General features: G+C 47.6%; 1 protein-coding gene across 2 annotated transcripts in view; it reads left to right on the top strand.

Moving 5' to 3' along the window:
- The window catches only part of MTUS2 (microtubule associated scaffold protein 2), a 284,967-nt gene extending 258,923 nt beyond the window's left edge, over positions 1–26,044 (top strand). For both annotated transcript variants that reach the window (XM_013189398.3, XM_013189403.3), the window contains 7 exons: positions 6,949–7,163; positions 13,232–13,337; positions 14,952–15,025; positions 16,237–16,335; positions 17,394–17,513; positions 19,938–20,035; positions 22,425–26,044. In XM_013189398.3, coding sequence (XP_013044852.3) covers positions 6,949–7,163; positions 13,232–13,337; positions 14,952–15,025; positions 16,237–16,335; positions 17,394–17,513; positions 19,938–20,035; positions 22,425–22,641 — 929 coding nt within the window. In that variant the 3' untranslated portion in view covers positions 22,642–26,044. The remainder of the gene's footprint in view (positions 1–6,948; positions 7,164–13,231; positions 13,338–14,951; positions 15,026–16,236; positions 16,336–17,393; positions 17,514–19,937; positions 20,036–22,424) is intronic.
- Positions 26,045–26,073: the final 29 nt, after the last annotated feature.

The following is a 26,073-nucleotide window of genomic DNA, read 5'->3' as shown; positions in this document are numbered from 1 at the left end:
TTTGAAAGCCCTGCCTCTTTTAGCAGGCTGGGATTGCTTATGTTCTCCATCCATCGGGTTTCCAGCAGGGAGCAGAGAGTTGGTCTGCTCCAGATCTTTCAACTGGTGGCAGCATGGGGAGGAAAGAGAGTGCTGGAGATGAAGAGCTCTGCTTCCATTTACATCACCAGCTGATGTGAACACAAATCATTGGTGGTTTTGCTGGAGAACTTTGCCAGGGTTATAACTCTCTGCCTGTTTTGGGGTCACGGAGCAGCATATTCACTAACAGGAGATCACTGTACTGCCTGCCCTTGCCATTGCTCTTGTGCATGCAGCATTAGATATCTTCTCTGCATAAAACCAAGTCCGAATGGAATATACGGAGGCAGTTTTGATAGGAACCCCAAATATTTCAGAAAAACAGCCCGTGATTTCAGCTGATCTGTACTGCTTTAGAAGGGAGGTGAGCCAAAGATACGTATGGGCTTTCTCACTGGTCCTGTGGGGATGTGTGCTGGAGAGGAGCCACCTGCTCCTGAACAAACCACCACTCCAGGAGGCAGCGAGATGTTGACTAAAGGTGACTGGGATGGCTGGTAAGCCATCAGAGGTAGTCATCTCCATACAACTCTGAGACAGAAGATGTACAGGTAGAAGGAATCATAGAATCGTAGGATCCCAGAATGGTTTGGGTTGGAAGGGACCTTAAAGCCCACCCAGTTCCACCCCCCTGCCATGGGCAGGGACACCTCCCACCACACCAGGTTGCCCAAAGCCCCATCCAGCCTGGCCTTGAGCACCTCCAGGGATGGGGCATCCACAGCTTCTCTGGGCAGCCTGTGCCAGGGCTTCACCACCCTCAGAGTAAAGAATTTCCTCCTTATATCTAACCTAACCTTACCCTCTTTCAGTTTAAAACCATTTCTCTTTGTCCCACCACTCCACTCCCTGACAAAGAGTCCCTCCCCAGCTTTCCTGTAGGCCCCCTTTAGGTACTGGAAGGCCACTGTAAGGTCTCCCCAGAGCCTTTTCTTCTCCAGGCTGAACAACCCCCACTCCCTCAGCCTGTCTTTGTAACATGCAGTGGGAGGGTACATGTTTTAAGCAAACAGAAACCCTGCACAGGTTCAGTCCAGGGGAGGTTTGAGGCAGCATTGTGGTCTTACCTTTTCTTCTGTTTTTCAGAATACCTGTTGAAAATTTCTTGGGTCTTTTTTGGTGATTTTAAAGAAAGATTGGCAGGATATTCTGCAATTATGACTCAAAATGTGAGCACACGCAGGTGTTGCACTCTGCAGAAATTCATCAGTAGTGCACTTCCTGCTATGTATCAGTACATATGGAAGGTGAACAAATATGGACCTTAGTGTAAATCAAAAAATGCTGGACAGCCTGCTTTCCTTTGGAAGAAAATCATAAAATGTTGTGAAACAAACCATGTTTTAAATCTACGAGCAAGGTGAGGTGGCCAATGCCATGCACATGGGAGCAGTTCTTGTAAGTGCAGCTCTTTACTGTCTGTAAAGCAGTGCAAGTTTTGGGTGCTAGTGGAGACGCGTAACCCACCTGCATAACAGAAGGGTTGTGTTGTTCTCATCATCAGATGAGCCTATATGATGTACAGTATTTTACCCGTTCTGACAAGCTTTATGCACATAAAGAACAAAACAGTCATTTACCTGACAACAGCAATCACAAGCAATTCGAGGTAAAAATTTAGGAAAAACGTAGAGTGAACCAGCTACTTGGTTATTTTCACAATGAAGTTGTAGTTCTGACTTGTCTCAGTCACTTTGATAAGTAGTCTCTCATTCATTTAAAAATAATCAGCCCGGGTGAACAGCATGGGCGTTGGTCAGAAATTCCGGATTTCTCATGTGTTACGTTCACCATGTAAGACTCACAGATGCAAATGTCTGAATAAATCAGTAAAACTAGGCTAGACTAGTCAGGGTTGGTACAGGTGGTTGGTCCAATGTTTAGTTGTTTAGACAATAGCTCTAAATCAGAATTATTATTTAGGGGCTGAATGTGCCTTGCGTTGAAAGCACATAGTGTCTCATGGCTTCAACAGAAACTGATTGCAGGATTCTGGTATACAAAGCAATGAAACCATGAGATTTAATCCACTGTTCAGAAGAGTCAGAGTGCATTTTTAAGGAAGTTTTTTTTGGTAGATAAAATCATTGCTTAAGCAATAACAGTGATGGAACTTGTGTATGAGGATCCTTCTTACCTAGCTTCAGATAGGGTAAAGTTGGGTGTCTGCTGTAGGTTGGTCCTCAAGGTTCCCCATAGAGTCAATGAAGAGAGAAAAACACCCACTGAGTGGTCCAGCTCTGTCAGGCTGATGTCCAGAAGTGTCCCCCTAATCACAACTATTCACCTAATTTTAAATGTCTGCATGTGAGCAAGGTGTCAAAGCCCATCTTAGGCAGCAGAGATTGAGGTCACATATGGGTGACCGGTGCTGTTTGAGACGCCCTAGGGAATCTGAGACATCCACGTGTATAAAATCCAGCCTATAGAGACCTGTACCCTTCTGGACCCAGGCAGGATATTTAGATTCGGATAACACCATCCACCTTTACCTCTAGCACAGCTGTGAAGTAACACACCTCATCTGAAACCAGCATGCAGTGAAATAGGAAAGTGCTTCTCCCGTCTCAGCCTGGAGAGGAATGTGTGCGTCTACAGCTCTATAAGCTCTGAGGGACTTGTTATTTTATGCAATAAGATTTCCTCACGTATTTTGCTAGAAATAACAAGGCCAGAAAAACACTACAAGCAATTGTTCTATACTCAAGATGCCCATCTTTATAAATTATAAATATAAGTACTTTTCAGCTGCAGCACTGAGACTCCTGGAATAAAGAGGTTTTGAACACCTTCTGTTTCGCCTCAAACTAATGGAAATTAAATGCCAGAATTACGTGTTCCTTTGCTGTCAGACAAATGACATGTGAAGTGAGTTGAGAGAGGTCTGGAGACACATAAATGCCTGGATGAATGGAAGACAATCAGATGTAGAGTTTAAAACCTGTACTGTCTGAATCTGCAAGAGTTTGAAAGCCCGTGCGCCAGCTCCCTCTGGATGTGCCTCCTGATCAGAGAAGACAGCCTGAGCGAGGGCTCTGTGATTTGTCTTGACCCTGTGGCTAAGGGTCAGAAGTAAGAATACAGCCTGCATGGTTTGCTCTCACTTTCGGACGAAGAGCCCATTTCTCATGTCAGAAGTAGCCGGTCCCAGTACTCATGACATCAGCCCCCCAGTTCCCATGGGGCTTACCCTGCGGAATGCAAAGAGGCAGGGCTGCAGCTCGGGCTGGCTTTGTGCAGGAGGATCAGTCCATTAGTGACATCTGCCTTTCCCTCACCTTCCCAGCCTGGCCTGAAGTGGGTTTTGCTCATCTGTTGTGCAGTGTAATGAGGCAGGGAAACGATCAGCTCAGGGAGCAGGGAGGCAGTGGCAGCTGCTCTCACGTAACCCAGCACGGCTGCAATCCTGGGAAATGCCATTTTCTGTTAGAGTCATTTCCAGCATGTAAGCAGCAATTGAAATACCTACAGAGAAGGAAAAAGAAAACCAGGCTGTTAACTGTTCTCAACAGCAGCTGATAGCAGTTGCATTCTGCTTGTCTTGTGCCTTTCCTTCCATGCTGGTATTGCATAGATATAACTTTTCTTAGTGATTTTTTTTTTTCCACAAAAGGAACTCAGTTTTACAGTACCCATATCCTGAAGTTTGAAAAAAAAAAATTCAACATTTTCCAGCAAAATTAGTGGGTCTTCTGTTCAGGCCTCCTTGCTGGAGGCGATTCAGTCTGGTTAAAAGCTGGCTCCAGCATGGCAGGCTCTCCCATGCCATCATCTGCTCCCAAGACAGATAAGGGAATCACAGACCTTGTGGTTGTCTGCATGAGAGTCTCCCTCTGCTGGGTCCCAGCAGACCCAGACCCAAGGGACCATCCCCTGTCTAAGAAGGTTCAGTCTTTCCTCTCCACCTCACGCACAAGGTCTAGGTCTGGGAGACAGTGGTAGGGAACGCTCCTTCTGGTTAAAGGCATTTTATATTCAACATAGGGCAAATTTCCTGGGAAATTGCCTCATTACCTGCCTCCATTAGCATTTTGGGGTAAATGACACACAGACCCACTTTTCCCACTTTGCTCTTCCCTCCACTTTACATCTATATCAGGGTTTGATTTGCAAGGCGTGAACACTTTTGTGTTTCAGGTTACGGAAAGCCTTTCAGGTCCTGGAAAGTGTTTCAGATTGACTTTCTTTTGGTTGGAACATGCCACTTCATTGCCTGCCCTCCCTGTGCACTGGGTAATCTCATTAGAGAGGCAGCAGAGAGACAGGTTTCATTACAGCTCCAATTTACAGCCTGAGTAAGTTTCAATTATTCTGAATCCAGAACTGCAGGCTTTACCCTTTGTCCTCCAGCTCCATGGTAGCTTTGCACACCAAGGAAAACTGGTAAAGCAAAAGAAAGTGAGAGGGTGTACAACTATAATCCAAACGGCCAAGAGACAGGCCATTTCAGCTAATAACTATATACATTACAGCTGTTCCAGGTCAGGTATGAGGCAGGTGGGAAAGATTTCTACATACCATTGCTGCTGTGCTAAGCTCACTGGTTCAGCCTCACTTTCTCCCTTTCTATAAGAAGGGGGAGCCTGAAAGGGGCACAGCATCCATTTTAATGCTCCGGAAAATGTCGGGATCAGAACAGGACCACATCAGTGATATCTGTCTAGACATACTGAGCAAGTTTTGGTATTACTGGCCACTAAGTGAGGAAGCAGAGCTGAAAAGAAGATGAAAAATAGCTGTATGGGAAAGGGTATGGTTAGCTTGGGTGCCCAAAGTAGCTTACATGGATGCATCTAATATGAGCTGTGGTCGCAGCGGTAGGCAACTTAGACAAATGGTTGCTCTTCTGTAAAAGTGAGCTTAATCATAGAACGTCCTGAGTTGGAACGGACCTTCAAGGACCATTGAGTTTGACTCATGGCTACACACAGGACCACCCAAAAACCAAACCATGTGTCTGAGAGCACCATCCAAACATTCTTTGAACTCCAGCAGGCTCAGTGCCGTGACCACTGCCCTGGGGAACGTGTCCCAGTGCCCGGCCACCCTGTGGGTGCAGAACCTTTCCCTAACCCCCAGCCTGACCCTCCCCTGTCCCAGCTCCATGCCGTTCCCTCGGGTCCTGTCGCTGTCCCCAGAGAGCAGAGCTCAGCGCCTGCCCCTCCGCTCCCCTCGTGAGGGAGCTGCAGGCCGCCATGAGGCCTCCCCTCAGCCTGCTCTGCTCGGGGCTGAACAAACCAAGGGACCTCAGCCACTCCTCATACATCTTCCCCTCTGGACCCTTCATCACCGTTGTAGCCCTCCTTTGGACGCTCTCTAATAGTTTTATGCCCTTTTTATACTGTTTTGCCCAAAACTACACACACTACTTGAGGTGAGGCCGCACCATTGCAGAGTGAAGCTTACTTTGATGCCATAGAAAAAGACAGGAAAACATGTGTTTGTTTGTTTTTTCCTGCAAACCTTAAACATAATGAGGCAGTCATAGGATAAATACACTTTTTAAATAGTCAGAAGTTGCCTACCCAGAGAGACAGCTGCTTCCAGTACACCAATTTACAAAGCCATACATGTCTATGCAGGGCACATGCATTTTGAAAGGCAAGGGAAGAATGAGTGGGTGATGGTGTATTTGAAAGCTCACTGTTTTTCTAAACCAGCTATGGGTCTAAATCAGAAAAAAAAAAAAAAAAAAAAAAAAGGTCTAGCAGTGCCATTTAAAACAGTCTAGCAGTGCCATTTAAAACATATCTTTTCTCTAGTGTTGTTCTGAACGTTATGGTCATGATGATTTTAATCACATCTTACTTGTTGGACCTTTGCAAATGAGCAGACTTGCTCTCTAAATGCAGTCCGTCTGAACTTGCCCAACTTGTACCAGCCCTTCAGTATCTGAATTGATTACAGCCATTCAGTGGCAAAGTAAAAAGCTGAGGAGAGCTCTGTAGCAGTGCTATCCTGGGACTCAGGGAACGATATAGGGGAGGGAAAAAATGGGGAAACAAACTGAACATGCCTGACATGATGGAACTGCTGGAGTTGCACCTCTGGAAACCAGTTGTAGACACTCTTGTGAGTTTAGAGACATGGTCACTGGGTTAGTTCACAAGAGTAAAAAATTTGCACTTTCTGATTGCCTTTCCTGGGTGCTGTCTGATTCCATGAAGCACACAAGATAGTGGTTTGAATATGAAAATGTTTACAAGGATGCATTAATGGTTTTAAGAGGTTCTTGATGGAGCTGGTATAAGAGACAGGCCTATGAAATTCTAACACATGGAAAATGGGATGCATGAGATACATCTTCTTTCAGTCAAGTGGCCAATGATACTCCCTGGATAATGTGCACAAAATGCTCCGAGAACCCAGGGGTTTTCTGCTTCCCAGTATGTCAACGCGCATGGGGCCGTGGCCAAGGCCATGTCTTGAAAGGATGAGATAAGGAAAATCTTGTATCACAGATGAAAGGCTTTGTGTCAAGTGATTGTCTCACTTGCCATTTCTGGCATCCAAGACAAAGTAGAAGCCCCAGAGACTTGATTTACAAATCCAAGACTGTGCTGGCCCTGAGAGCACATCCCTGCAGAGGGATGGAAGTCCATGGAGTTCCCTGCTTTTTATTATTATCATTATTATATTTAACCAGACCCCAGGTTTGCATGGGCTTTTGCAGGACTCTGCCAGCGCCTCTGTTTAAACAAATGCTTGTGTGTATGTGTGTTGGAGGGAGGGAGACAGAGAAGGGTCTGTGAGAGCCTGCTTATGACTGGTATTCATGGGAGACCCAGTGCTGGCGAGAACCACTGTGCTCAGCGCTGCACAGAGCTGGTGCCACCACTCACTGACTGTGTGGTCTGGTGTCCTCAGCCCTCAACACGGCGAGATGGAAGAAACTACAAAGCGAGAAAGAGGAACTGGAGAGGCGCTTCGAGGAGGAGGCGAGGAAGCTTCACTGGCAGCAGCGAGAGGAGCTGCAGGTGCTGGAGCAGCGGCTGCGGGAGGAGTACAGCGCCAAGATGGAGAGCCTGCAGGAGCAGCACAGGCTGCAGCTGGAGCGGGTCAGGTCCCAGCATCAGCACCAGGTCAGTTCCAACCTGTCTGCTGTTGAAAAGCAGACCATGCCAGTACTGAGTTCAGGTAATGAAACACATTGCTGATCTCCAGCATGAAGATACTGCTAACAAACTGATGACTAGAAGAATATATTCTAGACTACCTTTTTTGCATTTCCTCTTTATTATTTAATGGTATTTTTAATGGTATTTCAACATAGCTAACGTGTTACATTGCCATACCTTTTCTTTACATGCTTCCATATGCTTTACAGCTAACACAAATATTAAGACTAGCTCTGCTCCCCACACATACTTGCTCCCCATTGCACCTATTCTAGTCAATTCTTATGACACCAATGGTTGACCAAGAGTCTGCTACACAGAGGTAAGGCCAATAGAGCCCTGCCCCTTATTATTTCAAATGCTGGTGGTGGTATAGTGAAGTTATGGGACCCATGTAACACATAGCCTAAATATCAAGTGGGTGAGACACTCCAGGTGTCAAGATTTCTGCTCCAACATTCAATCTTAATGTCTTAGATGGTAAACACCAAGCATTTTTCCTGCTTTGCTTTCTGTATGTAGGTAGGAAGGAATGCTCCCACATACAGCTACTTTAGTTGTATTTTTAATGGCTGAAGTGAATGATAATGATAACTCACCTATGGGCAACTCTCACAGTGACTGAATGCCCTGCTGTGGTTTATGCTAATAATGCCTGCAGCTGGTCTTTTCTCATGTTTTGCATTGTACTCTGTGAACATTGGTTACCATTCTGATTTTTCCAGATGCAACTCTTAGCCACTGCTCAGCAACACGGCACACGAGGGTTTTTCTTACCTGAGTATTTGTGGCATTTAGGTACACTCTGCAATCCGTACCATAAAGCTGTGACATGCCACAGACTCCATTGCTATGGGCACAGCACCCAGCAAAGCCCAGTCATCTGCAAAGCACAAGCCCAGCCAGCAGCCCCCCTGCTTGCGAGCATCATTCTCACCAGCCCCATGGCAGCTGGAGGTGGAGAGTGAATTTTTCCCTCTCTGAGGCCATGTAAATTGTCAGCAGCACGCTGTAGTGCAGATGTGGTCCATGAGATGGACAGATGTGAGTGAAGGTCGAGGAGAAGGCTTTATGTCCACAGGATCTGTGGGCATGCCCCATGCTGTTCCCCCCACCAAGGATGGTGACAGGGCTTGCTGTGGGCTTGGAAGCGAACCATCTGCATCAGCTGAACCTGTGCCCAAGATAATTTAGTGGGTTTAAGAGGTAAAGGCTGGTGCATCACCTTGCTGCTGTAGCTGAAGCTGCTTCAGGAGCCAGGGCTACCCTGTACTGAGCTCAAGGGAGGGGAAAGCATCAAGCTGGGGCACAGCAGAGACTGCAGCCCAGGGCCTTTAAGCTCAAGCATTTGTAAAAAAGGGAGATGACACCATTTGCTCCCTGTACTTGATGTACTGTAAAAATCCTGGGATGGGAGCACAAATAGAAACCGAGATGATGACAGTTTTATGTCACTGGTGCCGTGGCTGCCTGGTGCTAGATTTACTGCGTGATGCCAATGATACAGCAGGGCTGGCCACAGCACAGCCACGCAGACACACAGACAGGCACACAGCATCCCAGCCCGTGTCCCTGCTGTCCCAGGTACCACCGTGAAAGCAGAGGGGACAGGAGTGCTGTGTGCATCTGGGCTCTGTGCAGCAGAGCTGTGTTACGGGCTCCTTTGTAGATTTCCCTCAAAAAGGAGCTGTCAGCAAAACCTCCCCAGAGCTCCCACCCCAAGATGCTGGTGGGTTCTTGTTTGTTTGCTCTGCCATCAATGGACTCGTAATCTTTGACAGCTGATTCCAGCGAATGTCTTTTTTGAGGATGTTTCTTCTTCTTTCTCCTGTGCAAGGTTTTGGGTTGATTCCTCTGTGGGGGAGTCTGAAGCACTCTCTCTGGATTTTACCCATTTTAATTGCTGTGCCTGTTAGTTGCTATTGATTTGCAGAGCTTGTAGAGTGCAACACAAAGGCTTTGTGTAACTGGGCTCTTCTGTCCTGGACGAACTACCTTTTTCTGTTACTGCATTGATTTTTAAAGGTGTGTTAGAAGGTGCTGTAAAATAGCTCTTTGTGCCCTAAACTAGAGTTTTCAAAATCTTTCTTTATAAGTGTGTAGCATCTGTGCTGAGCCATGTCTCTTGGTTCTCATTTCAGTTTATAAAAGATGGTTTTCTTGCAAAACCCCTCAAATTTTCTGCCTTAGTTTCTGATATGAAGGAGGAGTGGTGTTCTCATAAGATTCATCTTTTTTTTCCCCTTCACTGTGTCAGTGTGCCAGTTTGTCTTTCAAGAGATGCTAGCTCTAGCTGCAAGCTTTGCCCCTCCTGGCTCATCAGGCATTAGCATTTGTGAATGAATTTGTTCTGCAAGTTATTTTTTTTTGCCTCTGCTCCTCTTTGAAGTGTTCCTGTAAGCTCCCAGGAACACAAGGATGGATGGTGAGTTTTTTCCCCTCAGGCTGATCCCTGCAAGTGTGGGTTACACAAGTCATGGTAGGACTTGTCTATCAGTGTGCTCATTTTTCTAATGTTCTCATCTATTGTAGTTCTATTAATCACCACACTGAAGCAATAGACACATTTTTGCCTTTGAGAGGCAAATGTTCTCCCTCCTCCAGTCCTTTAGTTTGCTCCACAACTGTTCCCAGAATTACAGGAGATAATGCAAACATTTCTCTCCACTGCTTTGAAACCGCTGTTGTGGATACCCTGGTATCTCTGTCTTTTCAATCCACGGTTCCTCCAGCACCTCACGAGGAGTTTTAGTAGTTTTTTCCTCCTAATTCATACTCAGCTACACCCATCTGGTGTTCGCCTCTCTCTTGTTGAAGAGGCTGACAGGGCTGGTTGGAAAGCTGCTCACCTGCAGCACTTCTTGGCCTTGCTGCCCTTGAAAAGGATAAGGAGAATTGTGCTAGCCTAGGAACCGAGTTGCCTGAGGAGTAAGGATCCCTAGCAGCTGCAGACCCAGAGGGTTTGTAATCTGTGGTTCTTCATCCCCTGCTCCACTTGCAGAGCCGACCCTCTGGAGAGGAGAAGCCCCCGGCTCTGAGCATAACAAAACACACAAGGCTGCTTGAGGGACCCTTATTCAGCCCTGGTGCTGATCACTGGCCAGGTGTGCCAATGCATCCCAATTGTTCTCTGCCCTCCTTGCAACTGAGGGCAAAATTGGAAACATAAATCTGTGCTTCTGGATGGCCAGAGTTTCTCACTCGAGCTGCTCAGCTCAAACTGTTTTGTCGTCCTGACTATTGAACTTCTACCCCTAGAGCCACCTCTTGATTTAAGTTTATCAACCCTTAAAAATCCCAGCTAAGGTTCTTTTTATAGCCAGGAGATGCTGTGACACAGTGTTTCAGTGAGTTGATCAAGCCTATAGAGTAAGTTAGTGGCAGAGCTGGAATGAGATACAAGGGATCTGCTTCCAGGTGCCAAGCAGACTGTTCGCTATGAAAAACTGCAGGCAGGGTGTCACGCTGGAAGATTAAAGGGAGTCATTTGGTATGGGAATATAAAACATACAGAAGACAGAAAAATCCCTGGAGTCCATCTGAAAACTGGAACCTATTTAATTGGCCTTATAGATAAATAACCTGCCAAGGATGGTGGCAGAGAAAGGAGACCCCTTCACCTTCCGAAGGCGTCGGAGTTGAGCATAATCTTTCCTATGGGGTGCTGCTGAGCTGAGGAGCAATTAGTGCAGGAAAAAAGACTTAAGCAAGGGCGAGGTGAAGAACGTGGCAAGGCTCATGAGGCACGCAGACATCCTAAACGAGGATGTTGTGCTCGGGGAGAAGTCAAGTGAGAGTTCATATCCCGTTAGCAGCCCGTTGAGTGATCTAACCTCCCCTTGCCCTGCTCTTCCATGCAACACATCAGCAAGATGAGCCCCACGTTGTTTTGTGAACAGTTCTCCACCGCCAAGTTGTCTCCCATGGTATTATGAAAATGAGTTTGTATCGTTTTAAATTTCATGTTCAGTGCCTGTTTTTCATTCTAAGAGAATGCCTTCTCCAATGTGATTGGAAACAGTGCTTCTGTTGGGTAATCTAACACGTGTTTGACAGTTAAATGCAGGGAAATAACATTTATTCCAGTCAAGATGTGCTTGGCTGAGTGTCTACCATTATTTAACATAACAGTGGACAAAAAAAGCTGTCTAAAGTGAAGTGGCTTTGCAATGAACAGCTGTTTCTTTGTAAAAGTAGAACAGCTTGACTCTCTGCATTGCCAGATATCACAGATAATGTCTTCAGTATCGGGAATAAGACCACTGCGATTACAAAACCTGGAAAAGCAAATCAGGTCATCCATGGGTAGCTCTCAGAAGCTGCTCTGGAGGTTACCTGAAACCCTAGGGAACTGGAGGTGAACTTCAAGGCTTTCTTGAAGTCATTTCCCTCTTTTCAGAGCTGGAAGTCCCATTTGGTTTCCTCTTGGACAGCTGCTGACTGAAACAAAACCTGAGAGCGAAATCTGAGCCTTGGATCCTGGGTCATCTGAGCTGCTTCAAGGGTAGCTTACTCCCAGCCTCACTTCTGGATCTCTGTCTGCAGGATGAATCCTCTCTAGAAAGATCACCACAAGCAGTGTGGAGGTGACCCCAGGCGGGCCGTGTTTGTTTTGCCACCTGGACATAGCTGCCAAATGGTGCTGCTGCAGGGCTGAGCTTGGGGTAAGCCTCATACTCAGCACACTCTGCAATGCCACTGCCAGTTGTTTGCAGGGACCAGGCAGAAATTGTGATTTTTAAAATATTTTTCTCCAGTCTATAAAACATTTTCTTTCCTGTGAACTGCAGAGCTGGACTGGGACTAGGAGAAGGCTGCAGGTGGGATGCACGAGGCTTTTACTGGTACTGGTGCACCCCTGTGAGTGTGGGGTCTTCCTCACACAGAATTTAAAGTTCTTGGTCTTGTATGTGTATTTGTCTGTTATCACCTCTAGTCTATCAAAAATATGAGCTTGTGCAGTTTGACAAGAGGACTTGAAAAATAAAAGCACACTTCTATGGGCCACTTCATACTTCATCTGCCTTTGTGGGTGTTTAACCACAGGCTTAACCTTGATCGCAGCCTCTGACTGCATTTTCTTTAGAGATACAAATCAGAACACCATAACTAGGGATCTCGCTCTGCCTTTAGCCAAGTCCTGTAACAAACAGCATCATGGAGAAGTCCCAAACCCATCGGGCCACAGGAGCACAGGCTGCCCACAGCCCTCTGACAACTGCATCCCCTGCTCCTGTGGTGCTTGCGGTACGGTGTGCGGCAATCTGCGGCAGCAGGACCTCTTTCTGGCCTCAGTAGGAGATTAGAAAAAAGCTTTCTGTCTGCACCATCATCCTGGTTACTTCCATACCAACCTGAAAACTCTCGAGCCTGGACTGAAAAAGGTGCGGTCACGTCTTTCATCTGTTTATTGGACGTGGACTCAAAATCCGTGCTTCGGGAGGAAGTTGGAATTTAGGTCCTGACGGCTTAGTGGGATGCTCATTTTGCAGTAAAAGGATGATAGATTGCGATTCGTTTTATATACTCACTGGCGATAATTTCAATGTTTCTCTAGACATAAATATTTTACAACTATAAATAATTCATAGGCACTTTCCATGGAAGTTAATTCAAGACCTCGCCATAAAATTCATCGCAGTAGAGAGCCGCAAAGACAAAACCAGGATACTCAGAACTGAGCAAGTTTATCTGGCCATCAGAGGGAGTCAGGTTATGAATATCATTCAGGTTAATGGATTGATCAGATTTTTCAACATTTCTTTTTTCCACTAAAGGGTATTTTTGCCTTGTGCTTTCTTATGCACCTCATACACCACCGTTAAGTTGAAAGAGCAATAACAGAAGCAGCTGTGACTACACGCTACCTCTCGAGGGGTCAACATGCTGCTTTTGCAATGAATAAAACTGGCTCGTGTGCTGGGATCCTTTTTCTGTTTCCAGCTCACTGCAGGTGCCCGGCAGTGAATTGTCGGGGTGCCACAGCATGTCTAACCGTGTGCCCGTGTCTCCGCTCACTGTCATTGCAACAGGTGGCCGATATCACAGCTGCCCACGAAGCCGCAGTGTTGCAGCTGGAAAACAACCACACCGTGGCCATCGCGGTGCTGCAGGACGAGCACGACTGCGAGATTCGAGGTAGGCAACCTGTGTTGCTCTGGTGCTTTCATGCTGGGTGGCCAACAAGTGCAAGGGGCGAGGGAGAGCTGTATGCAGTGCGTGCAGCATCTAGCTGGCATCTGAGAGTGTCTGAGGGGTCTCCGGGACAAAGACGAGGCTTTCTGCATGGGTTGCTGAGCACGGAGTCCAGGTTCCACCTCACTTCACCAACAGGCTTTTCTCAAGAGCCAGCGTGCCTAATCAGGAGGCTAGATCTCATTTAACACCCCTCAATATCAGTGCTTAAACGCCTACACTGCTTCTGAAAACACGGCTCATCGTTTTCACCAGTGAAAGCCCGGCCGTGCTGAGCAGAGCCACACTGCTGCAAGTCTGCACCTCATCACTGTTATCCTTACCTTGTCCTATGGTTTTACCGTGGGATTTGATGCTGCACCAAAGTTCAGTGTCTAAACACGTCTTTGCACATGGCTTAGCTTGACATTTACGGCTCATCTGTACAATCTCCCTTCATTTTTTTTTAATTTATTTTTTACAAAGAAGCACGAGGCCCTAATTTTGTATAGTTCTAGTAGGTTTTCCCACAACTTTCCCCAAACAGAGCAGCATTGCTTAGCTGTGCACTGTATCATTTAGATACACAATCCAGAGAGCAATATTGCATTATTAGCTGAGAACAGCCTGTTCCCCTCTCCTGCAGGCAGAGATGGTATCGGTAATACCAAATATAAAATTAAAATATACCATTTTGAAAATTAAAAAAAAAAAATCCTTGCTTGAGGATATTCAGATGTTCTTATCTATTAATTTTTGTCAGTATTTTCTGATGATAAAACCTGGTTATGAAGGAGTTTGAGACCAAAGCGTGCCCCGGGCAGCTGCTGTGGGTGCGGAGTGCCCTCCTGTGCCTGGAAGGGGCACTGCAAACGCTGCGGGCTTAGCACCGGCATCAGTGCAGATCCCCACAGAGGTGGGGGAAAAGACAAAAAATAGGGTGTCTGTATGCTAAAAGCTAGGTGCTACTACTGGACTGAATGCCAGTTTCATGCCATTAGGTTAGGCATTAAACTTCATTCCACTTTGGTTATCAAACTTCTGGTTATAAATAAGCCCAGGGCGACTTATTCTAGTAGTGAAGCCTTTAATTGTGTAATATAAATAGAGGATTTGCTTTTTGTCTCCAGGGTCTGGCAGTTTACTCACTAATGGAGTAAATCTCACCGGTCCTCTGTCACAGCTCCATCATTTGCATTTTTGCATCGGAGTTGCTGGCTCCCCTCTCTATAACCCCAAAGAAATTGCACTCCAAACTTGTAAATATATCCAATATCAAATCCCTTGACTTGGGGATACTCACTCTGAAGTGGTAGGTTGCTCATTTTCAGACTGAACCTGAAAAATCAGAATTTGGCCACATAGAAATAGAGGTACCTGCCATCACTGAAAGACCTGGAAATTTTGGTCCTCAGAACAATTTGTCCAAGACCATGCACTATATTGCTGCTGGTTTCCTCCTTAACTTCCATGCCCTAAAATTGCTTCCTAAATTGTGCTTGTCTCGCCGTCTCTGTGTGCTCAGATCCTGACTGCTGGACTTCACTAAGCAATGTCATGTCTGTGTATCTTCCGCAGAACTGGTTGCTGCTCACGAGCTGGAAAAAACACAATTAAAAGAGAATTTTGAAAAGCTGCGGCTGTCACTCCAGGTTAGCAGTTTCATTATTTCCCACCCCGAACTGATGTTGCAGAGCTAGGCAAACCTAAAGGGAGGGAAACGCAGCTGGATAAAGCTGAGAAACATCCTTTTCACCTTGCTGACTCTTGCAGCACTGAAGCCAGGAGGAGCAAAGTCGAGATCTTTCCCTGCATGACAGGGAAGAGCTGGCCATGGCCAGGGTGCACGCCGCATATTGCATCTCTCACACCCACTAACACCAGGCTTAAGATCACCGCAGCTTTTCTAGCCTTTCTGATAACTCCCTGCAGATCTTGCTCCCTAGATGAAGCAGTCCTGGGGAGGGCAGAGCCATGTCCCCATCATTCATGCTAAGTTTGGAAAAAAATTGTGAACGAGTAAAGATGCCAGAGCAAATAATGTGAGCTCTGCTTGACTTTGTAAGGAGAGATTAATTACATTTTTTTTTAACCCTCACTAGTGTGCAGTGTTGCATGCAGCAATTGTCGCTGCCTCCATGCAGCTTCCACAGTTTGAGGCGTGTCAGCAGTTCTGCAACAAGCACTGATGTAATGCTACAGCTTAGAAATTACAGACATAAAATATATACGAGTACTGGCCCCACAGCAACTGTGACATTTACAGGTGTGGTCTATACAGAAGTTGCAGGAATGTCTTTCATGGTAACAGAAATGCGGTTGCTTAAAATAGCACGTTGTTCCTGCGGGTAGCTTTGGGACGAAATTGCTGTCACTCAAAGCCCACACCGCTAACTCATCGTCACTTATTATCGTGCTAAAAGCCCCCGAGTAGTCTGGAGTTTTGCCTTTGAAGGTGAAGGAAGCAGGAGAGGGTATCTCTACTGCCTCGTTCAGACTCTAGGGGCTGCACAAAAGATCTCTTTCATGCCTGCAGCATAAATGCCAGCTGTCTCAAGAAAGGGCATGGCTGTTCTTATCTGTCCCGAGGTGATGGGGTGATTTAGCATCAGAGACATTTCATGAAGCTGTGCCAGCCAGCATCAGCTAGCCGCAGGCACTGCAAGGATTTCAGGATTCCCTGAGGCACTGGGTTATGGAAAACCCCACTGCATGTTCATGCGGCCTTATGTAAAAAATATCCACCTGGCAGTGGTTTCTGAGCCTTGTTCAGGCCCTCCGATGGTTTCACGGTGCAGAAGGACTTGTATGAGTGTTTGAGGGGTGATAACATGGTGGTGTGGTCATTTCTCCTCCCCTGCAGGACCAGATCGACACCCTCACCTTCCAGAACCAATCTCTGAAGGCCAAAGCTGACCGGTTTGAAGAGGCTTTGAAGAAAAGCACTGAGGAACAGCTGAAGGTAGATGGCCACTATAATTATACAGTCATCAAGATATGTGCTCCTTTGTATGGCACACATCACATGGTTAACAATGGGATCCCAGCCCCAGGGACTAGGGCACAGGCCCCAGCCAGGACCCCAAATCTTGAGCTCTGGGGAACAGTCAACAATCTTAGCCTAGGTCTGAATACACAGAGCTCTCCCTCAACATTGGGCCATTTTCAACTGTCTTTTGAGTTTATTTCTACCCTGCATTCTTTCACCCAAAAGATGTAGCTCAGGAGGGGAGAACTCCTAAGGAAAGGAGTGCAGGTGTCTGTCTGAAACCAGCTTGGCCATGGGAAACAGGCAGCATCAGGCCCTTCCATCCCTGCTGCAGTATTTAATTTACATGAAAGGACAAATTCTGCTGTGTCACAGTGACGTGCATGCCTGTAACTCCCAGACAGTTCACTGGAGTGAGTAACAGTCAGAAAAAATACAGAAAAGCTTAAGTCAGCAGCAGTAATTCATCAGTATCATTCTTAGCACATCGTCTGCCCGTGAGCTGAATCCCAGTATTCCCTACATCCAAAGTTCCTGAGCAGAGAAGAGCAATACCTTATTGACAGGAATCACTGTTCTTTCTCTCACCACAGGCTTGATCTTTGCTTCCAAGCACCGTGAAGCAGTGCAGGCAAGGCAGAACACCAACATTTTTACCTCCAGCCCCCTTGCCCAATATCTGGCTCTTTCTGCAATTTCATGGTTGCACTTTTTGCAAGGAAACATCTCTGCCCAGTCGTAAAACACCTCACCAGTTCCCAGGCTGTGAGTAGGAATGAAGTTTGCCGAACAACCTGGTATCCCATCCTTCTAGCCATGAGGCTGGTCAAAAGGAAGGTACCATTGGCTGTCTAGGATAACAGGATGTGCTAGGAGACAGTATGAGGGTTCAGATGGGCTGGGGAGGCCCAAGTGCCTCTGCCTTTCACAGCACTGACACTCCTAAACCATTGGGTAGACTGGGAAAACCTTACCTTATGACTGTAGACGCATTTATGTCCAACGTATACAAATTACTGGTTATTTCCTAGATTGCACGAGCTCCGTATCTGCACTTAGAAAAAGATCTGAAGAGCTTAAAACATGTTCTGGAAATGAAGAACCACCAGATTCACGAACAGGAGAAGAAGATTATGGAGCTAGAAAAACAAGTGAGTTGTCATTTTTCCTCCAGAGGAGACAACCCAGAGGTAGAAAAGGAAAAAGTTTGGTTACAGGAGATGAATTTAAAAGGGGTAAGAAAAACACTTGGGGTCGCGGAAGATACAGGCAGAGGGGTCCGTAAATGTCTATCTGTTTTTCCACTGCCAAACATATAGCTTCTTCTACTGTAATGTCTCAGGTTCCCCCTCAGAAATTGGGATCTCTTCCCATCCCTTTACCCACCCATGATACCCTTGACTTCTCCCACACATCTGTTGGTCTGTGCTGCATTTCCATGTGGTCAGCCCGTGCGTTAGACAGGAAGGTGAGTGGCAAATGGTGGAGGGGGAGCGCCGTGGTACTCCAGGGCTTAATTCTGTGCACCAGCCTGCACCCTCCTGCAGGAGCCAGGTGGACATTTGGGGCACGTGGAGGAAGGTCCAGCCACGTGTGTCTTGCTGCTGGTCATGCAGAAATTTAGGGAGCTCCCAGCCACGGGTATGAGTTAGCAATATTCAGCAGTCCCTAGCAAAACTCACTCTAGGAAAGCTCTCTCCAACCCTGAGGTAATGTTGTCCTGCAGACTGCACTGTTTTCTCATCTTTTGCTTGTGGGGGTCCCTGAGGAAGAACTCCCCAGTTCACCGTATATTACACTTTTTATTGGAAAGGGGATTCATTTTGTGAGGGATAACCTGCAGTGACAGTGAGTGCAGAGCGTGGTGACAGGATGAGGCATTACCTCAGCTGGGGAGCCAGGACAGCTGGTTCAGCACAGCGTTCAGCAAGATTTGTTTCCATTTACGGGGGAATCTGAGAACTCAGATGATTATTTTGCTGAACAGATGCTTGAGTAAGTGGATGTAGAGAAAAAGGTCTCCTTACAGCTGAGATTTGTTAACTGTGCTCCTTTCTCCTGGAGCCAAGCCAGCATCTGAAAACACACTGTAGAATTATACCAAAAAAAATAAAATATATATGTGTATATATATAATCAATGGCCTTTATAGTTTCTGGTCATTTAGTTGCTTTTGCTAATTAACCACATACAAGCGCACAGTCCTGCTCCTGCCCTTTATCACAGTGAAACACTTGGTCTACTGTGGTCCAAGGGTACAGCTGCTTTCTGTTTGAAGATCTGCCTTTATAAGTGCCAGAAACCTAGAGAGCTTCTCCAAAGGCTCTGGGAGATGGGGAGCCTCATGAGGGAGCAGGAAGACATTTCAAACACAGGCTCAGTTGGGTGAGAGGGTCCTGAAAATGCTGTGCCCTGAAAGAAGCAGGGTTGGTGAGATTGATGGCCTGTCAGAACTGAATTACCCATTAATGGCTTTAAACTAAAAGAGGTTACATTTAGGTTAGATATAAGGAAGAAATTCTTTATTTTGAGGGTGGTGAGGCCCTGGCACAGGCTGCCCAGAGAAGCTGTTGATGCCCCATCCCTGGAGGTGTTCAAGGCCAGGCTGGGTGGGCCTGAGAATCAGCATCATCCTTTACTGTTACCTGCACAGGCTGGAAATCACTGCCTAAAACTGATGCCTCCACCTTAAAGTGTGAGTTATTGCTAACCCCAGTGCACAGCATTTTGATTCTTTCTAAAAGGCAGGGAAATTCAATAACCGGGCTCACATAGAGGTAAGGTCGCCCTGCGATATCTTGTTTTCTTCCAAAAGTGTTGGACTCAGCAACATTCAAACTGCTGGGGGGCTAAAAAATAAAAAATAAATAAATAAAATAGAGAGAGAACTACAGTGATAAAGTAAAGTATGTCAAATTCAAAACTTGTGAAAGACAGGGCATCTGAGGCCATGGTGCGTGCTTACGAACATCTTCATGATGTTTTAATACACTGCTGGTGACATCCTCAAACTCTGTCCTTGGGCTGTCCCAGGTACAAGCTACCTACTCTTGGGAGAGGATTCATTTCACCTAATTGCTGCTGTAAGGTAAATGTCTAGTTTAAGGCAATCATTTAAGCTGATGCTGTCAGCAGTGGAAAGAAGTGTCTCCAAAGGGCAGCCCACCTCATGCAAAGGCAGCAGCAGTCCAAGGCTGTCCTGGTGGGTAACTCCTTCCTCCCCAGACCCAGGGAGCTGTAATTCTGGTAGTGCTGGCTCCCAGGGGATGCAAGTTATGGGGGCATCATGGGGGGAGATGTTTTATTCGTGCTGGCCAAGGCTAGGACCCTCCTCCTCCTCGGTTACAAATAAGGGCTCATTCAGCTCTGCCTCCCCTCGGAGCTCTGCTGCTGCCCTGCACACTTCACCAGGATGATGTTCTTCAAGTCAGACCTCATCTGCAGTCAAGATGACCACCTCCAACTATCCTCAGATTTTAGAAGTTGCTCCGGGGGACAAATAAAGAACAGATCTTCTTACAGTAGGCTTTGGGATTTCTTCAGCCTTTAAAAAAAACACCCTTCTTTTGTTGCAGGCTGAAAAAAATTTAGTCCTGGAAGAAAAAATCACTGTGCTGCAACAGCAGAATGAAGAACTCAGAGCCAGGATTGAGCAAAATACTGTCATAACAAGGTTTGTGAGATACTTGCTGTCCGTGTCAGCTTGGAAGGAGACTGCAGATTTAGCTGCCCTAGGCTGACACTTATTTCAGAAGGAGAAAAACTAAGTATATTTCTCCTGAAAGTGTATTTTTGTCCTGATCTCCCTGTTTTACTAACAGATCCTTTTTATATCCGGGCTTGCTTACTTTAACATAAGGCCAAGTGTCTATACAAAATCATTCTCACGATTCTGGAATGGTGCTGAGAGCACGGTTGCCAGTTGCTTCTTATCCTGGTGCCAGTGCCACGAAACTCGTTGGTCAGGAGGCAGCGAGGATGGAACGAGATGACCTTTGAGGTCCCTCCAGCCCGAGCCTATATCTATAACGCACGCATCACTGAGGTGGTCACCTTTCCGTGACTGGGGAAAATAAATTTTTAAGGTCTGGTTCACCAGACTAGTTTGAGCCGTCTGTTTTGGGCTGGGTGAGCTGTGCTCTGCAAGGGCCGGTCTCTCTCCGTGCCTATGACAATGGCCAAGGTACCACTTGGTTAGGTGCTTGTCTGGGTGAAGGGCACCCTCCCTTCCCTGAAATTTGAGGTCAGCCTGGAAAGTCAATTTTTTTTTTTTAATTTTTTTCCTGGTCCTTTGGACTAGGGACACTTGAAGAATGGTAGTTTGCAGCACCCTGGAAGTAAAGACAACCAGGACAGTGTCTGGTCTCCATTGGCACAGCCTAGGTAGGTGCTTGCTGACCTCTGGCCTTCACGAGAGGCCTCAATGTGAGCCAAGGGCACAAACCAAGCACCTTCCCCCACATCTTTTCACATCGGTGTGCCCCTGCCACACCTCTGTGGTTTTATTGCTGTGGTTTCCACTGTGATTTGTCACAGCTATTTAAATTGTCAGGAGAGGAACACGAGTGATCATAACATCTATGGTGATGGGAATAAAGGATTTCCCAGTTGGGTTAGGTCTTAAAATAGAAGATATATTTCAAGGTATAAACTTCTGTGCTGAGAACACATTTGCCTTTACGTTGCATCTCTTCCTCCGTCTGCCTGATGAATGCAGAGGGGCCGAGTGGCCACGTGGCCACTGGAGGATGTTGTGTGAAGGATCCCGGCACCGCTGGCTGCACCAGCTGCCTTTGTCTGTGTCCAACTCACATCGCCTCAGATGACACAGCACAAATTCCCAGCACACGAGGCTTAAAATTAAAAAGAGTTATTTCTACAGGGGGAGCTCCCCTGTGGGCTTCCTCGCGCCGCTTGGACTGTGAGCTCATGCCACAGCTGTTTCCCTAATGGGGCTGTGAATAGGATCTTTCTCCTCTGCTGGGCAAATAGCAGTCCAAAATCTTCCAGCAACTCCTATCTTTCAGTCCTCTGACTCTGTGAGCTGCTGCTTTGTGGTTCCAGATTTCCAGGGGAGTGGGAGAGGAACAGACACATGCATGGTCACCTAAGCTCCTTTTCTGTAGGAAACTAGGCTAAACAAGCAGGAAACCTTTAAAAAATGTTTTTTTAACAAAATCATAAATACCACCCCAACCCTCTAGAGCCTTCTGATGACACAAGAACAGTGAGTCAGCAGTCCATGGCAGCTGCTGCAGGCTTCGGGCTGTACCCAGGAAAGGAGCTGGGCAGAATTTAGTGTCTGCATCCAAAATCCACACCCAGCTTCTACAAACCCTGGAAAAACCTGGTGTGTATTAGGTGCCTCCCTGCTTATTTCTAAAAACTCGAAGCTCTTGTGCCAGTGAGCAGATACTGCAAGCAAGGGCTACAGCACCGTGCTGGGCAGCTGCATCCTCCACGTGCTGAATGGGGGCAGATAACACGCCAAGCCCCTTCATTGCACAGTCACTCTCAGCCATGAGCAGATTTTGATGAGAAGAGGACACCTGAAGTCACTGTATCCCCAAGCTAGGTGTCTGGGACCAGCTCTGAAGGCCTCTCCAGGTGCTGGTGCCCAAGGCCAGGTGCAAAAATGGGACAGGCACGGACCAGGCATGCTCTGCAGCCCCGGCTGCCCACCATGCAGCACGATGGGGGGGCTCTTCAGCTCCCCCCTACCCCAAACCTGCATCCTCCCTGCACGGGGGGAGGCTGAGCACTTGCCTCAGCCTTGCATCCTAGCTCCTTTTGGATATCCAAAGACAGAAACAAATACACATTTTTCTTTAGCAATTTTTGCTGTGCTGTCTGTATGGGAAAATGGCCAAATCTTAAGTGCCCGGACTGTGCGGTCAGTGGCGGTGAAAGGACCCTGGGCCAGCTGTGCCCAGCTCGGGCAGCTCAGCTGCAGCCCTGGGGGCAAGGTGGGATGGCACAGAGGGAGGGAGGTGGGCAGCATCCTTTACCACCGCCATCTTCCCTTTGCCGAGCCTCACGCGTTGTCTCGCTCCCCTCCCCAGGCAATTATCGGAGGAGAACGCGAACCTTCAGGAATACGTCGAGAAAGAAGTGGAGGAGAAGAAGAGGCTGAGCAGGACGAACGAGGAGCTCCTCTGGAAGCTGCAGGGGGGAGAAGCCGTGAGCCCCGTGAAATCCCCGCCCGCATCCTCCACGTCTTTCTACCGCTGCTCGTCGGGGAACTCCTCTCCAGCTAAAGCCAGAACCGTGCGGCGATGATCCGGCAGCCATGTGCTGATGATCCCCTGCCTCGTACGCATTTCCACCCTGCTGAATTTCACCCTCCGAGGAAGCATCGCCATCCGTGGGCGCCCAGGGTTCGTGGCTGCAAGCATGCTCCGTAGCTGCATAGCTTTACACTAGGCAGGGCACCGTTAGGGTCCCCACGTAGGAGCTCCTGGTTCTGGCACGTTGATTAGGATAGCAAAGAGGACAGCAAAAATTAAAAAAAAAAAAAAGGATAGGAAAAAGTTAGGGTAGCGGCGAGTTAGGGTAGCGAATGTTTAGCTCGATGTGTTCACATTTTAACTGTGGTTAGAGCCAGAAGTTGGAAAATACTAAATTAATGGTTCGTCGGACTGAACTTCTGCTGCAGTATTTCAGGGTAGTCACAAATAGAGTTCCGGTTGTGAATATTTCCGTATGTGTGTCTGTGTTTATATACATGTATGTACTGTACCTTTATACCTATATATAGACGCACACACATATATATGTAGTTGAAGATGTTCCGAATTGCATTTTTTTATATTCTTGGATACTACGAAGTGCTGATATATTTTCATTACAGTCAGCAGTTTTCTAACTCGTGCCTAAGACTTGTGTCTAAACGAAACGCATTTCTGTTTAGCCTCCCAGGAATATTTATACCCGAACTAGAAGAAAGTTACACCGAAGTAGAAGCGCCTTCCAAATGACCACCAAGTGGTACTCTATGTAACGTGAACACCAGCGACTTTTCAATTCCCAGACAGTACTGCCTTGAACACCGTCACCTTCGCATTGAACACCCGATGAGATACGCATACCATTCACTGCTTTTTAACTCTGCATCAGTATTGTAGGTGGAGATAGGCTAGAGATGAGAAACCTGAGGGTTTTAGTCGATTTGGGAGAGGTTACTGGTTAACGTGTGTCAATTTTAGAGTCTTGAAATCCTCAGTGTCTTTTATCTTGACCTGTTTAGGAAATAGTCAGAATCTCTGCTTGGAGGTTACTGCCCATTTTGATTTATTTCAAGTCCCATAAGCAAGAAGGAGAAAATTACTCCTTCGGTCCTTGACCTTTGCTGGCCAAGAGCGTTAGGATGAGCTGTCGGGGCCTGCTTGGGGCCCCTGAAGCACCAGGCGAAACACAGAGGACTGCATGGGCGCAAATGAGGTCAGAAGCCTTTTCCTTCCATATATACCTATTATTTCACACCTCTAAATTTTACCCAAAGTTACAGAGCAGTTTTGAGATTCATGGAAAAGTCTGGCTAAACTACCTTTAGCTTCTCTGCCTGGAAGCAAAAAAAAAGCTCGCCCTGGCTGAGCATTGCCCCTGCTTGCCCACGGGGGCAGGAAGGGCTGCGGGGCCCTTTTGGGCACCGACAACAAGCAGGGGGGAAATGTCCCATAGCGTAAATGAAAAAAAAATAATAATAATAATAAAAGGGAGATCTGTGGGATGGTTTTACGTTCCGCTAGGGGCGAAGAGCCTGCACGCGGTCCTGCCCTGAGCACCGGGGTGCAGGGACGCGCCAGGCGGTGCGTGCAGGCGCGTGGGTGACCGTGGGCAGCGTGGGACACAGGCACGGGTGGGGTGGCACGGCCGTGCTGCAGTGCCCGGCCGGGAGCTGCGCTCCAGCTTCCCTGGGACGCCCTCAGGATTCACGGGCTGCGGCTCAGACACAGCTTCAATCACCATCAACACGCCCCTGGCCCCCGCCGCGGCGCTGACGAGTAACGGTGATCCTTTTTTTTTCTCCTTTTTTTAGAGAAATTTATTTTTGTAGAGGCTTTTGCATGATACTGTGATACCGAGTACATTGAGCAGCTTGTTAGAATAGACCTTTCCACACCGACTGGCTGTTGAAATGCATTACTAGATTTTAGCGTGCCCAGCAAGTACGACCTGAAAATAGAATAGCTGCGTAACACACAGACAGACACAAAGCCCCTCCTTGCCAGCACGAAGTTAAATCACTTTCATCCTTGCTAAGTGCACAGGCACCTGCAATACCTACTGCCTCACCGTGTCTCACTCTGCTGATGCAATCCTGACACAACCGGAGTTGGTACCATGATGCTGAACTTCTCCAAGCTAAACACGGCAGAGCGTATTATCAGCCCGAGATGGGTTGGCCAAGCCCATCCTTTTGTTTCTGCATTGTTTTCCTCTATATCTGGTGCTTTCCTTCTCTCTTTGTTGGCTTAACTTCGTATGCAAGAGATGCTTCCAGCAGTGAATTGGGAGTGGGGCTTCAATGGTGGGAGAATGGGGACCGATCCCAGCTCCACCATCGTTTGGTGTCGTTGCCAACCCCTTTCCCATTGAATTTTTGCCTCCCAATCCTGCCTGTCACTGGGTTCTTCCTTGGTGTGGTCTCTGGAGCCTGCCCGATCGCTAGCAAAGCTGTGAGAAGCTCTGCCTGGCCGGGAGGGATGCAGCAAACCTTCCCTGGGGGGATGCAGCGGGTGTCTCCTGCTGCTGCAAGCGCAGGAACAGAGAGTTCTTTCCCAAAAAAAACATAATTCCTTTTTTCCTGCTCTTCCTCTGTCCTGTTCCTCTTTATCTCTGGGGAGAAGAGCATTCCCAGGGGACGGGGACCGCAAGTCACCCCACTCATGCCACGCAGGTGCAAGCCCAGCTCCAAGCCTTCGTTTTTGGGGTCTGGCGACTTCCCAAATGCCAGAGCCACTGTGGCTGCTTGCCCCACTTCACAGGGCAGGGCGGCCTCGGGCAGGAGGCAGTTTTATGACAGGAGGAGGAGGCAGCACGTGCCGTGGGCACCCACCACCAGGCTGGCCCCAACGCTGCCCTCCCGCCTCGCTAACACACGTCTTCCTCGGGGAGAGGGCGCCTGCCAAGTGCCTGGCGAGGACGGCGGGGGGCTCGCACACGTCCCTGCGCAATACGAGCAGGGGGGAGGCAGAGCGAGGACCCCATCCTCCCTTGTTCCCTTTTGGGAGTCTCCAAAAACTCTCACAAAGGTGGAGCTGGGAATTCAGGCCTGGCATCTCCCGCTGGGAGGGTCTGTGGGTGCTTGGGGTTAGCTCGGCAGATGCACGGCGGCAAAGGCTGGTGGTGGTGGCGGGGCCGGGGGAGGAAGGTGAACGCTAACGGGTGCAAAATCAGGTATTTTACGTCTCTGCACTGATTGTGTTTGTGTCCCATGGACACGCCGAGGAGCCTCTGTACAGTTCCCACGCAGTAGGAGTCCCGTGGTCCGGTTTACTCTGTGGCTAATGAGTACAGGAAGAGTTTGTATTATTTCAGTTACGATGTACAGATAAGTGTAATATATTCCTGATAATAAACACGAGCGCCAGCACACGTAAGGGGCAGGCGCATAAAAACCTGGTGTGGCCTGAGGTGTTTTCTGGATGTCTGTGTGCACAGAAACTGGGGTGAACGAAAGGCAAAGCAAAATCCCATCACGGCGTGGTA

Source organism: Anser cygnoides, chromosome 1 (assembly GCF_040182565.1).
Source record: "Anser cygnoides isolate HZ-2024a breed goose chromosome 1, Taihu_goose_T2T_genome, whole genome shotgun sequence".
Taxonomy (NCBI): Eukaryota; Metazoa; Chordata; class Aves; order Anseriformes; family Anatidae; genus Anser; species Anser cygnoides.
Note: the sequence above shows the minus strand (reverse complement) of the source record. Positions and strands in the feature narration are given on the sequence as shown.